General features: G+C 38.6%; 2 protein-coding genes across 4 annotated transcripts in view; both read right to left on the bottom strand.

Annotated features, from left to right (window-relative positions):
- Window positions 1-3,393: 3,393 nt before the first annotated feature.
- LOC121976056 (deSI-like protein At4g17486) lies at window positions 3,394-4,775 on the bottom strand. 3 transcript variants are annotated; one of them, XR_006110503.1, is made up of 4 exons: window positions 4,378-4,749; window positions 3,993-4,280; window positions 3,561-3,887; window positions 3,394-3,475 (listed from the first exon to the last, which is right to left on the bottom strand). XR_006110503.1 is itself a non-coding variant. In XM_042528043.1 (3 exons), the coding sequence occupies exons 1-3, from the start codon at window positions 4,547-4,549 to the stop codon at window positions 3,622-3,624; spliced, it is 726 nt and encodes a 241-aa protein (XP_042383977.1). In that variant the 5' UTR covers window positions 4,550-4,693; the 3' UTR covers window positions 3,394-3,621. The 3 variants fall into 3 exon arrangements, 1 of the variants encoding a protein (XP_042383977.1); XR_006110502.1 differs by having other exon boundaries at window positions 3,561-4,280; window positions 4,378-4,775; XM_042528043.1 differs by having other exon boundaries at window positions 3,394-3,887; window positions 4,378-4,693.
- Window positions 4,776-5,175: 400 nt separating this feature from the next.
- LOC121976054 (26S proteasome regulatory subunit 6A homolog) overlaps window positions 5,176-12,229 on the bottom strand; it is a 40,366-nt gene continuing 33,312 nt past the window's right edge. The window contains exons 6-10 of the mRNA XM_042528041.1: window positions 9,769-9,887; window positions 8,219-8,306; window positions 6,503-6,622; window positions 6,148-6,288; window positions 5,176-5,554 (exon numbers count right to left, since the gene is read on the bottom strand). Of these exons, the coding sequence (XP_042383975.1) occupies window positions 5,477-5,554; window positions 6,148-6,288; window positions 6,503-6,622; window positions 8,219-8,306; window positions 9,769-9,887 (546 nt within the window). The 3' untranslated portion in view covers window positions 5,176-5,476. The remainder of the gene's footprint in view (window positions 5,555-6,147; window positions 6,289-6,502; window positions 6,623-8,218; window positions 8,307-9,768; window positions 9,888-12,229) is intronic.

The following is a 12,229-nucleotide window of genomic DNA, read 5'->3' as shown; positions in this document are numbered from 1 at the left end:
CTAGGATTTTCCACCTGCTTAACAGCATCTAGGACTTTTCCTCACCTAGGGTTACCATCCCCTAGGGTTTTCCACCTGCCTAACCGTAGCTAGGACTTTTGCCTAAGTACACTTAGGACTTTCCTACAAACTCATTCAAACACATTAGATAACAAAACAACTTAACTTTGGACCCTTTGACATAATCAAAACACATGTTCGATCGTCGGATGCTTCCTGAACCAACAGTATTGACCTCAAGACTTGATTTTCTATCCTTAAATCCCTAAATTTAGATTTTTCCTTATTACCTTGAATATTATTATTTTTAGGCACATATCTAATTTCCGTAGATGTCTTGCCTAATCTATTTTCTATCCTCTTATTCTTAGGTATGATAGTCTTAGTATGAAATAATTTATAATTTTACCTAGGCTTTTCATGCTTTCTATTTTCATGATAAATAACAGTAAAATGATAGAAATTATTTCTAGCATGCTTTTTAACATAATTTAAATAAATGCCATTAATTAGTGGTACCTTAATCTTGCCCTTGGAAGCTCCTCCTGGCTTGAGTTTTCTTCTTTCTTCTTGGTTGGATTTCTCCCCTTTGAACATTGACTCCAATAATATCCTCTTTTGATTGCAAGAAAAAAAACACACAATGTGCGCCTTGTCTTTTTGAATCACGAGGCCAATCTCCTTTGACTTTTCCTTCATCTTGAGAGTCATTTGAGCCTTCTTCTTCACCAATTTGGGACACTTTTTTTTTTTATAGTACTTTTTCCCCCTACACTCAAAACATATAATATGTTTTTTTTACAACTTGAAATTGATATACCTTCACAATTTATGCTTGTTAACTTATGGAGGTGGCACCATCTTATTTCTCATTGACCTTGTATGATGAGGCTTCTTGTTATTCCGATGTCAATGATATCTCCCGATCAATCTTTGAGGTGGATGCTTCTTTAAGTCCTTCCTCGGATGTTGAGCATCTCTCAACCTCTGAATCCTCTTGTATTTGAAACAAAGAGTTTCTCTCGTTGTCTTTCTATTACATTCCGTTGAGAGTGGAAATTCATAGAGCTTGGCCAAATTGCTCCATAATTCGTTTGCACTCTTGTGATCTCCTATTTTGCATAAAATATTGTTAGGCAATAAATTAACAAAAATTTTGATTGCCTAATCATTTTCCTCGGATTTTCTTAATTACTCCTCGGTCAATTTGTTTTTCTTGAGAAGCCTCCCTTTGCTTTTCATCGGAACTTGAAATTCCTCTACTAAAGCAAACCGTTGTTCTATCTCGATTATAAAGAAATTTTAAACCCTTGATTTCCGAAGGTCGAAGCTTCCAATTCCAAATGATAAAGGTACTCGTATATCATATCCGAATACTTCTTGGCACTCCATTTTAGAACTTGAGCTCCTTTGAAAATAAGTTTTCAACTTGTTAAACTTAGGGCTTCAAGCTTCAATTTCTTTTTTTTTTCTCTAGTTCATTGCTCTCTCGGTGATTAGTCCAATGAAGAACGACATCGCTCTGATACCACTTATTAGGACACTTTAGGAGCTAGAGGGTGGTGATTCACTCCAATTACTTCGTTGATGATGATTTACAACGAAAACTTAAAACAATACTAACATCCTTAATCTTACTTGGTATCCACCTCCTTGAGGCAACTAATCCAAGGGTCTACTCTCCTCACGATCTCATCCAATATGAAATCTACTCCTTCTCGGAACAATCCAGAGGCGGAGAAGTCTCGTACAATCTCACAACAAGAATACAATATAAGTAAATACACAATACAAATAAAATCTTACTTACTTGATCTCTTGTTGCTTGTAGATGTCTCTTGTAAACTTGGAAGTGAAGCAACACTTCACCTTGGAAGAGTGGAGAAGAAGAGTTGTCGATTTGAATCTTCAAACGCCTTTATATCTCGTGAATGGCCTTACCCCCAATTGATTGTCATGTCAGATCCGAGCACATCCAGTCGTCCAAACCTCGCAACGGCTCTATTTCTTCTTCTCTCAATCGATTACCTAATAGATTAAGAGCTTTTAATCAATTACCTGATCGATTACAAAGCCCACTATGCATCGCAAAAACTCCCATCAATCGATTGAGGATGCTCTGGATCGATTACCCAATTGATCTAGCAGCTTACTATTCTTCAAGAAAAAAATACCTCCTAATTGATTGTCTAATCGATTGGAGAGTATTGAATTGATTGGTCAATCGATTCAACACCTCTTTATGCTTACGATTTAGGCTCTCAATCGATTGAACTTTGGGCTAATCGCTTACCCAATTGATTACCCATACCTCTATGCGAAAGCACTCCCAATCGATCGACTAATCGATGAGTCAATCAATTACCTAATCGATTTTTTCAATCCTAACTTGCTTAATCCAAGTCTAGAATTCCCTTGCCCAACCTCTTGTCAATTGTGATCTATTGGGACTTCCCCACCAAGTGTTTGATCAACCTTTGACCCACTTGGACTTTGTCAAACTTTCCGTTGGACATTTGATCACCAAGTGCAATCCTCCTTGACTCACTTAGATTTTTCTCTTGTCTAACCGCAATTAGAACTTTCCTCTTGCCAACGTGCGGTCCTCCTTAACCCACTTGAACTTTCCTTTGCCTAACTACAGTTAGGATTTTCCTTTGTCAGTGTGCAGTCCTCCTTGACTCACTTGGACTTTACCTTTACCTAACCCTCAAATTAGGACTTTACCTCTTGCCAACATGCCGTCCTCCTTAACTCACTTGGATTTTCCTTTGCCAACGTTGGATCCTCCTTGACTCACTTGGACTTTACCTTTGCCTAACCCTCAAGTTATGACTTCCCAAATCAAATATCGGTCCTTCTTGACCTACTTAATCTCTTCGCATATATTGTTTAAACATATTGTCTAAATATCAAAACTTAAACCCACTAGAACTTAATCAGATTGGTCAATCTTAACCTAGGGACAACTACATCAATAATCTCTCAACAAATATTATATTGTTATAGGATCATAGCTACTAAAGATAGTAATCACTACGAAATCATAGATAGTTATCGTAATTATTATAATTATATAATCATTATGATTTTATAATTACTATAATAACATTAAAAATAAAAATATTTTTAAAAAATATGGGATATTTTTTTTGATAAAAAGATTAAAACATGAGGCCTTTTTGATGGATTTTTATTCAATTAGGTTAAAAAATAAAAGAGGATGGCGTCGAGTGTTATTTACTATAAAATTGCTAAAACACGAGACATTGTGGTGGTAAGTCTGCTTACTTTTGTTCTTCGATTTTTATTTAAAAGTACAATTAGTCCAGAAATATTTCCATTTGTCATATTTCGATTAAATCCATTCGATTTTGAACTCAGTCCAACCGGTGGAGACAACGAGCGTTCAACAACCGTACCATAGTGTTTACACTTTGACGGGCAGTAGTAGCATTTCATGGCGCCAGTTCCTCTATGTGAAGGGGAAAAAAAAACAAAAAGTAATTTTTCATTTTCCAATCGAAAGAAGAAGAGGGAAAGGATCGCGAAAACTTTACTCTGGTGGCCCAAGAAGGGTTGACCCGAGGACGAAGATGAAAAAATCGCCGCCGCCGGCGTTTACGCGGCTAACGACGAACTTTCACCTACGGCGGAGGACAGCGAGGCGGAGCGCCTGAGCTTCCTTCGCCCCTCCGATAGGGAGGAGATGGTGACCGTAGGCTGCGATATGTTGCTGCGGGGCGTCGCGGTGATCGCCGGAGGGAATCTGGCGGAGTTGCTCCTCGGTCGCCACTTGTCGGCTTGCAGGACGCCATGCTCATCGTACGCCCCGCGCCTCCGCACCTCCGCCACTCTGGTGGGAAGCACGCACTTGCATAGGAACCCTAGTGCGGAAAAATCATTCCATTGACAACGAACGGGGAGATCAAAAAAAAAATAAAGAAAATCGCTGGGTTGAGGGGAAAGGGAAACGGGACGACGTCGAGAACCTATTTTGGCTAGACGGTTGACCCACTTGGGGATGGATTTGCCGGTGAGGCGGAAACAGGCGTCGTCACAGAAGTGGTTGCAATTCTTGGAGATTAGGTTGTAGGCGCTGCCGGAGTATTCCGCTGCCATGTCCTCCACGAGCGCCCGCACCTCGCGCGGCCCCATATCGGTGCGCCCGATGAGGATCGCCTTCCGGAAAACGAACCCCGGGCAACGGCGCGGCTCCCCCTCAAAGATCCCTGTCGCGGCGTGCTCGTGTGCCCCATAGGCGTACTCCACCCCGTGCACTACGCCAAAACAAACCAACAAACACCCCAATCACGCTGACGATCAGTCGGAGATAAAGAAACAGAGGAGAAGACGGGGGCGACGGTTCGATCCCACCTTGGACGCCGGAGTGATACGCGCCAAGGCCGAGCCAGTAGGCGTAGCCGTTGATGGGGGAGAGGTCGTAGACGTTGAGGAAGACGGGCGTCGACGCCGCTGGCCTCCACTCTCGCGAGACCCTCCGGGTGAACATGGTCCGTAGTAGGCGGGAAGGAGGAAAGACGATCATAGAGGCAGCGGCAGCGGCAGCCTACGCGGCATTGGGAGCGGCGATGAGAACCTCGACCATCAACGAAGACCTACAAGTACTTTTGGGAATGGAGCGGAGATAGTGCCGTGTGACCCGTGTCCAACGGAGTTGGTTTAGAGAAGGATATACTTTTCAGAGGGAAACTTGAACAATAAGATGCAAAGTAGAGAAGAATATACTTCGATATATATAACTTTAAGCAATAACGTCGAAGGAATGTGGCACTCGAGCGTTTGTCTTAACGAGGGATGACAACCGATCATGATGAATATTAACGCAGAAAGAGCCAACACCGAATAGATAGATAGATGTAGGGGCCTCCGTAAGGGACCCTTGTATCGCACTTTTTTTTTCTCAACTCGAACAGCGCAAAAACAAAGAGAATTGGCTTATTGTTACTGTAAACCAAGTGTGGATAAACCGACGAACCAGTTGGGACATGGGTAATTGAGGTTTTCTTGAAATAATTTGGAGATTGGTGGCACTTGGGATATTAAAATAATTTGGCATCTTATGTCCGTCGGTTCCTTACCTTTCTAGATAAGATCGGACAATGGTGGATGCAGCTTAACAGCACATGTGACAATCACGTTCCATGTTGCAAGTATGCAAGTCAAAAGTTTGTTTCAACTTATTCGGCCGCTTAGGGGAATTGGACCTCAAGCCAGTTCAATTCAACAAACCGAGGTATCATTTATAGCATAACACACCATGTCTTATTATTAAATGAATGCTTTTTTTTTTTCTTTTTTGCTTTGTAAGTTCTAAAAAACTAAAGAAGATTGCTACGATATTAGGTACGCTTTGCTGCTGCACACTGAACAGAAGAGAAAGTACTGATAATTAATGTCTCGTAATCCCCAATTCCACCGAGTCATGATTCCACGGAGCCTTGAAGGCCAGGCACTAAGCGTAATAATTTAAGCTGGATTTCTTCTTTGCTTGAACTTGAATTATCCCTTCATTGAAATCTTCATGCGTCACCTGAACCAAAATTAGCATTAGTTGACTATCATAGCTTTGTTCATCGACCATATATTGTGCCAAATAAGAAAGTGACTATTCCACCACTTTGTGATTGCCTGATGGCCCAGTTCAAGGCAATCTAGATGTATGCAGTGCCAACTAGATCATAAACGCAGGTACAGTATTTCCTCAGTCGACTACACAGCAAAATTCTCTTAATAAGAACCATCCAGGTCAGGTAAACAGAGAGTCAAAGAACAGCAGAAGAGTTCCTAAATATGGGACGTGAAGTTTCAATTATTAAAATTATAAAACCCACATCAATTTGGATCCTGAATGTTAAAATTTGACCCCTAAAATTTTATAGAAATTTAATCTCATCAAAGCCAAAATTTTGATAACATTCAGGAACTTTTTGAGCCAAACAGAAACAATTCAAGCTTGAAGAGCACTAAAGTAGGGGGTCAACTTTCGGAGGCATCTTTTTTAAACCAGCATATGGACTATAGTTCAGTGCTCTAAAAGTTTATACTAGGACAAGAATTAAAATGCAGCATTAAGTTGTTAACAGTGAAAATTATGGGCAATATAAGGAAAGCACAGAAGAGAACCTCAGTTGCATCACGACGCAAGGCGAGCATGCCAGCTTCAACACAAACCGCTTTAAGTTGTGCTCCATTAAAATCATCGGTTGATCTTGCCAGCTCTTCAAAGTTGACATCAGGGTGCACATTCATTTTCCTCGAATGGATCTAAATTTCACACACATAGTCAGCAGGGGATAAACAGATGAGATAACCTAGATTAAGCAGCATGATTTTTTTCCCCCCTCTTTTTTTGCTATGCTGTGCAAGAATAAGATTGTAAAACTGAATCTAGTGGGGGCCTTGCGCAGACTGGAGCCGTACTGATGATTACTTTTTATAAGGATTTTTTTTTTGTTGATATATAGGTATTTCATGTTACCTGCAATATTCTAGCTCTTGCCTCTTCAGTTGGATGGGGAAACTCTATTTTACGATCCAGACGTCCAGAACGCATAAGAGCAGGATCAAGAATGTCAGCACGATTAGTTGCAGCTATCACCTATTAAACAGACAAGTTCACACAATTAGGGAGAGCCACAAGTAAAAAATTGGGAATCTCATTGTTTCTTTTCCCAAATTTAAGGAAGCAAAAACATGCAATGTTGTATCTCTTAATTAGCTAACTCAACAATATGAAAATAAAATCATCTCCCAATTAATCTCACATGCCAGAGTGAAGAGAGAAGAGTGAAGAATTAAGAATCATACGAGAAGTTTCAGGGAGATGAAGGCAACATGGAAAATTGTCAGTACCCAGTAGCGAGGTGCAAACACACAAACAAAATATTTCAAGCTAAGACTAGTAGTTTTCTTAGATTTCATTGTCGTCTTCATAATAATTGATAAAGATGTTTTTTGGAGCTCTAGAAGGTTAGCAATTCACTGTAATTAACAGAATGTTATCACAGTCAAGCAGTGACTGCAACAGTTCCTATCATAATGCAAAGATAAAAGATGTTTTTTTGGAGCTCCTGAAGTTTACAGATTGACTGTTGTTAACAGAATATTATCACAGCAAGTAGTGAATGCAATAGTTCTCGCACATTGATAGTCATTAACAGAATGTTATTGCAGCAAGTGGTGATTGTGAGATCTTTATCAGATATCTATAAAAAAGTATTTGTCTTATCAAACTTCTATGAATTTTGTTATCAGACCAATATTATGTATGAGGTTTTTGCTTATATTCTATTTAAGTTATGAAATTCTTTCTGTGAACAATCAATTTCAGATCATTTATGTTAAAGTTGATTAAGTCATTTCTGTCATAAGATTCAGGTTGTTTATGGCATTGCTTCTGTCCACTTTGTCATTAGCCATGACTGCAGAACACTTTTTTAATTCTATCAACTTTATTGTTTTTTCAGCAGCCTTCTTTAATAAAGGCTATACTAGTTATGCTTTCCTAATTCAGCATGCAATACTGTTTTTTGAAGAATTATGTTCAGCCTAATTAGCAATCAAGATCTAAAACTCTTGACTAGAATTTGAATTCTTTCAATGCACTTAAAGATCTGAAGGCAGCATAAAGGATTCAAATTGATTTGTCCTTTTTGGGCATGGTGAGAATTGCAATACTTGCTCTAAGTTTTGGACTTCATAGGAAGACAATAGGGAAAAAACAAAAGTTATCAAGGATATTTAGTCTTTTATAGAAAAGAATATCCATCCTCTTAATATCATCCAAAGTACACAGGAAAGGAATGATTAATCAAATTTGCCATCCTTCTATCCAGCAAATAGAATAATTTATTTTTACCCCTCACTCTTCATCCATCTTTTGACTTTTTTCACATCCACATACAAGGACCCTCGTTCTATGGCTAGTTTATGCAGGAACAAATGACAAATGACACAGGTCAAACAAAAGCATGCACTGCTACATATATATGTGAGTGTTTTTCTTATGATAAGCATAATCATGTGTATAAGAAAGGAGTAGAAAACCAATAGAATAAAACAAAGAATGGAGTTGAATGCTGAATGTGTTAAGAGATTAAAGATAACTAATTAAAACTATCAGATTATCAAGTTACATGCACTCAGTATAGTAAATTTGAATTTGCTGTAAGCTAAGTTGAATAATAACAATGACCTTTATACGTTCATCACTGCTAAAGCCATCAAGCTGATTTAATAATTCCAGCATAGTTCTTTGAACCTCCCTGTCTCCACTTACTTCACTACAAGTATTAAAAAAGATAATGTTTCAGTCTCATGTAAAAATAATCTGATGAACTATTGCTACAATACAATAAAATAAAACAATTACATAACCAGTGAACTATTACCCAGTGCTGATAGATTGCATGTGGGAAAGCAATGACAAGGGGAAGAAGAGATCCATCTAGGAGAGTAGACAAACTAACAAGGAGATTCTGACTTTAGGAGAAGACAAAGCAACTTCTTTGTTGGGTATGAATTTCCGGGGAAACCTGTTTTTCATTTGTGTTGAGTGAGGAGGGTTTTGCTGTGATTGTGGGAGTGAAAGATACTTGGCAGTATACCAATTAATAAGAAACATACTGCTAGAGTACTGCAATTGTTAACAATTCCAACACTACAACTCAACTGATATTTATGTTTGCAAAATTGTCCAATATCAGTACCAATATTTGATTTTGACAACCATAGTATAAATAATTGAGCACCCATGTAAAATAAACCATCCCAAGTCAAGAAAGTTCACTTCTACAAATAAAATTAAATTTCAACTCCCTATGCTCAAAGAAACCAGATCCCAAATCACCTCAAGTCTTTTCTAGGTTTTTGACTCGTCTCACACTTTTAGCTAGGGGAAATGTTCATACTTGCACAATTCCTTTATAGTATGCGAAATATCCTTGGATGTATGATTTGAAATCTTATACCATGGGTAGGCAAACCGGTCAAAACTATCATTCTAATAACTTACCAAAACTCGATACTACTAGGCACCGAGACTATATCTCCAATGTCGTATCAATCATGTTGACAAGTATCATTTCATGTCAAACTTTCAACACTTCTTGACATGCTAAAATTGAGATAATGTTGTTATTTATTTTTGTAATTTTTCTTAGTAGAAGGCAATGTCATAATCGTAGCATGCTAGATAGAAAGCAAACATTGAAATTAAGTATATAGTTGTTTATCTTTTTCGTTTTCATCTATTTCCTCCCACCTTCAATTGGCCACCTGAACCATACATGGGAACGTTCGCACAATACCAAATCAGTATCATTTGACTCAATGAGTCAAAGACCAAATCACCACGTACAACTTGAGATTTCCAACCATAAACCATTCGCCACAAAAAAAATATCATAGTAGAGAAATTAGAAGAGGAATCAGCAAGCTGCCTATGCTGCTAAATCTGACTTATATGAACTTGTTACCAAGGGAACCTCTTTAGGTGCATCAGAGAAAGTTATATTGTGACAATATCGTGCCCCTATGCTGGTCAGTTTGCCATTCTCTAAATTAATTCATGCAAGTTTATATGAATTACTTCATAGGTTTCGTACCACATACTCAAAGAAATGCATGGTATAAAAATGTTCTACATTCTGTTCAAATTAGCATGCTATATGAATAATAAATATTTTGGTGAACATTAAACCCAATAAGTGCAGTCTAAAACGGAAAAGAATAAAGGTACCATACCTGTCGAAACGTTTGGTTCCTATAGCATCTATCTCATCAATAAAAATGATACATGGAGCTTTCTCTTTTGCTAGCTGGAAAGCATCTCGGACAAGTTTTGCTCCATCACCAATAAACATCTGCATAGAGTTGCTAAATTTTGAACCAAAACTCAAATAAGCTGATGGTTCAAAAAGGAAAAGAATATAAATAAGAATCCTATATTCTTTAAGACATTTAACCTTTCTTGCCAATTATGTTGAGGTCCGTATGCAACATGGATATGGATTGAGTGTCGTACATGGGAATTTGTCAAAGTAGGGGCACAACTGCTTTCAAAAAGGGCGTTAATGATGGGTGGCTTATATTGATGAAAGCCAATGCGATGGTCCTGACCTGCTCCAAGCCCACCCTCAATTTCGTTCAAGATCATCCCACATGGCATCTGGTCTGGGTCATGGCTCTGATACCATTTGTTATGCCCAAAGAATATTCACATATCTCTACAACGATATGATATTATCCACTTTGGGCCTAAACTCACATGACTTTGCACTTGGGCTCTACCCAAAAGGCCTCATACTAATAGAGATATCTTACATCCTTTTAAATCCATGATCTTTTCCAAATCTATAGGGCTTTGATTGAATTTCCAACAATCCTCCCCTCAAATAAAGAACCACAATTACTCTCATGGTTCGGGCCTCCCCGCGTGCATCCAATCACTCTTGACTTGCTTCGGACCTCCCTGCGAGTATCCGGTTACTCTGACATGCTCCGAACCTCCCCGCAAGCATCCGCATCTGGTCACCTGACCTGCTCCGGGCCTTCCCGCGAAAATCCGGTCACCCTGACCTGCTCCGAACCTTCCCCGCGAGCACCCGCATCTGATCACTCCTCACTTACTTAGGGCCTCCCTGTAAGCATCCGGTCATCCTGACCTACTCCGAGTCCACCTCAACTTCGTTCAAGGTCATCCCACATAACATCTGGTCTAGACCATGATTCTGACAACCATATACCTCTACAATGACATGATATAATCCACTTTGGGCGTAAATTCTCATGGCTTTTTTCTTGGGCTCTACCCAAAAGATATTATGACAATAGAGATATCTTACATCCTTTTAAACCCATGATCTTTTCCAAATATTTCTCATGTGGGACTTTAATTGAATCCCCAACAGGTTCCAACTAGAATATGGATGGTAGGAATACAACAAATCTATATATTACATTAAAATTTAGCAAATGCTAGAACCTAAATGCTAGATAACCTTAATATTGTTAAATAACCTTAACATAGCTCACCATTCCACCATAACATTAACAATAACCCTTGATATAACCTCAATTCCTAAAATTATATGACTGAACCAATCCACCCTCCCCTAGCATAATTTAATATGACCCACTAATGCTGTCATTGTACCCTCACAAGTTGACAAATCATGAGTCAACCGCCTGTAAGCCCCATTAAGGCACCCATCCAGCACCCTCTCTCTCTCTCTCTCTCTCTCAACCCTACAAAAAAAAAAATCACAACCAACATGTCTTCCTCTTCTTGTCCTAATGTCATTGCGAACAACCCCACATCCCTCTATTCCTCTCCCTCCATGGCACCGCAATGCTAGTTGAACTCTCCTCCCTCCTTAGACAATGTGATCTGCCAACAAAGCCGAATAGGAGTAGGTAATTACCTCTTGTTCTTCCTGCATTGTACGTTTTTTTTTGAATTTTTAAGGCAAGTCCAGCCACTCAAACTCATTTTCATAATCGTACTCTATCTCATATCAAAACAAATACAAGAGGGGAATGTGTCGAACCGAGTATCCTCCCCAAACAATGTGATTCATTAACAAAGCCCAGTAGTAGGTAATTTTCCTCCACTTCTATTTCCACTTTTGTCCTCTATTACTTGCTCTTCCTTTTTTGGACCAGTCTGACTACTCAAACTCATTTTTCATACTCGTACCCATCTCACTTGTTGACAACATGTACAATGAGGGGAATCTATTGAAACAAGTAATTATCTAAGCGTAAAAGGGTACAGTATAGAGTTATTTTGGCCAAATCAAGTAATATTTATCCATTTTGGTAATGGGTTTTAAAAGGCCCCCATTTAAACAACATAAGCCACTTAAATCTTAAGGGGGGGCACATGGAAACTGCTCCATGACATTTGCAATCTACTCATACAGATAAAAAAAAATCTTATCACTTGAATTAATTTAAATTGAGCCAACTTGACTTAAACCCTAAAATTTCTCTATGGAGTAGATTGTAACTTATAAATGTTAAACAAAATTTCTCTAATTACATCATTGACCCTTGTAAATGTTAAACTGTTATTTTGAAAGTAATAAACACTATGAATATAAATGTTTTTAATATTGTAATATTGACCACATGTCCCCTTGTATACAATTTATACTACATATGCATTATGGAATTGATCAACTGCATATCGTCTGTATATGCT

The sequence above is a fragment of the Zingiber officinale genome, chromosome 4B (genome assembly GCF_018446385.1).
Source record: "Zingiber officinale cultivar Zhangliang chromosome 4B, Zo_v1.1, whole genome shotgun sequence".
Taxonomy (NCBI): domain Eukaryota; kingdom Viridiplantae; phylum Streptophyta; class Magnoliopsida; order Zingiberales; family Zingiberaceae; genus Zingiber; species Zingiber officinale.
This window is presented reverse-complemented; position numbering and strand designations above follow the sequence as displayed.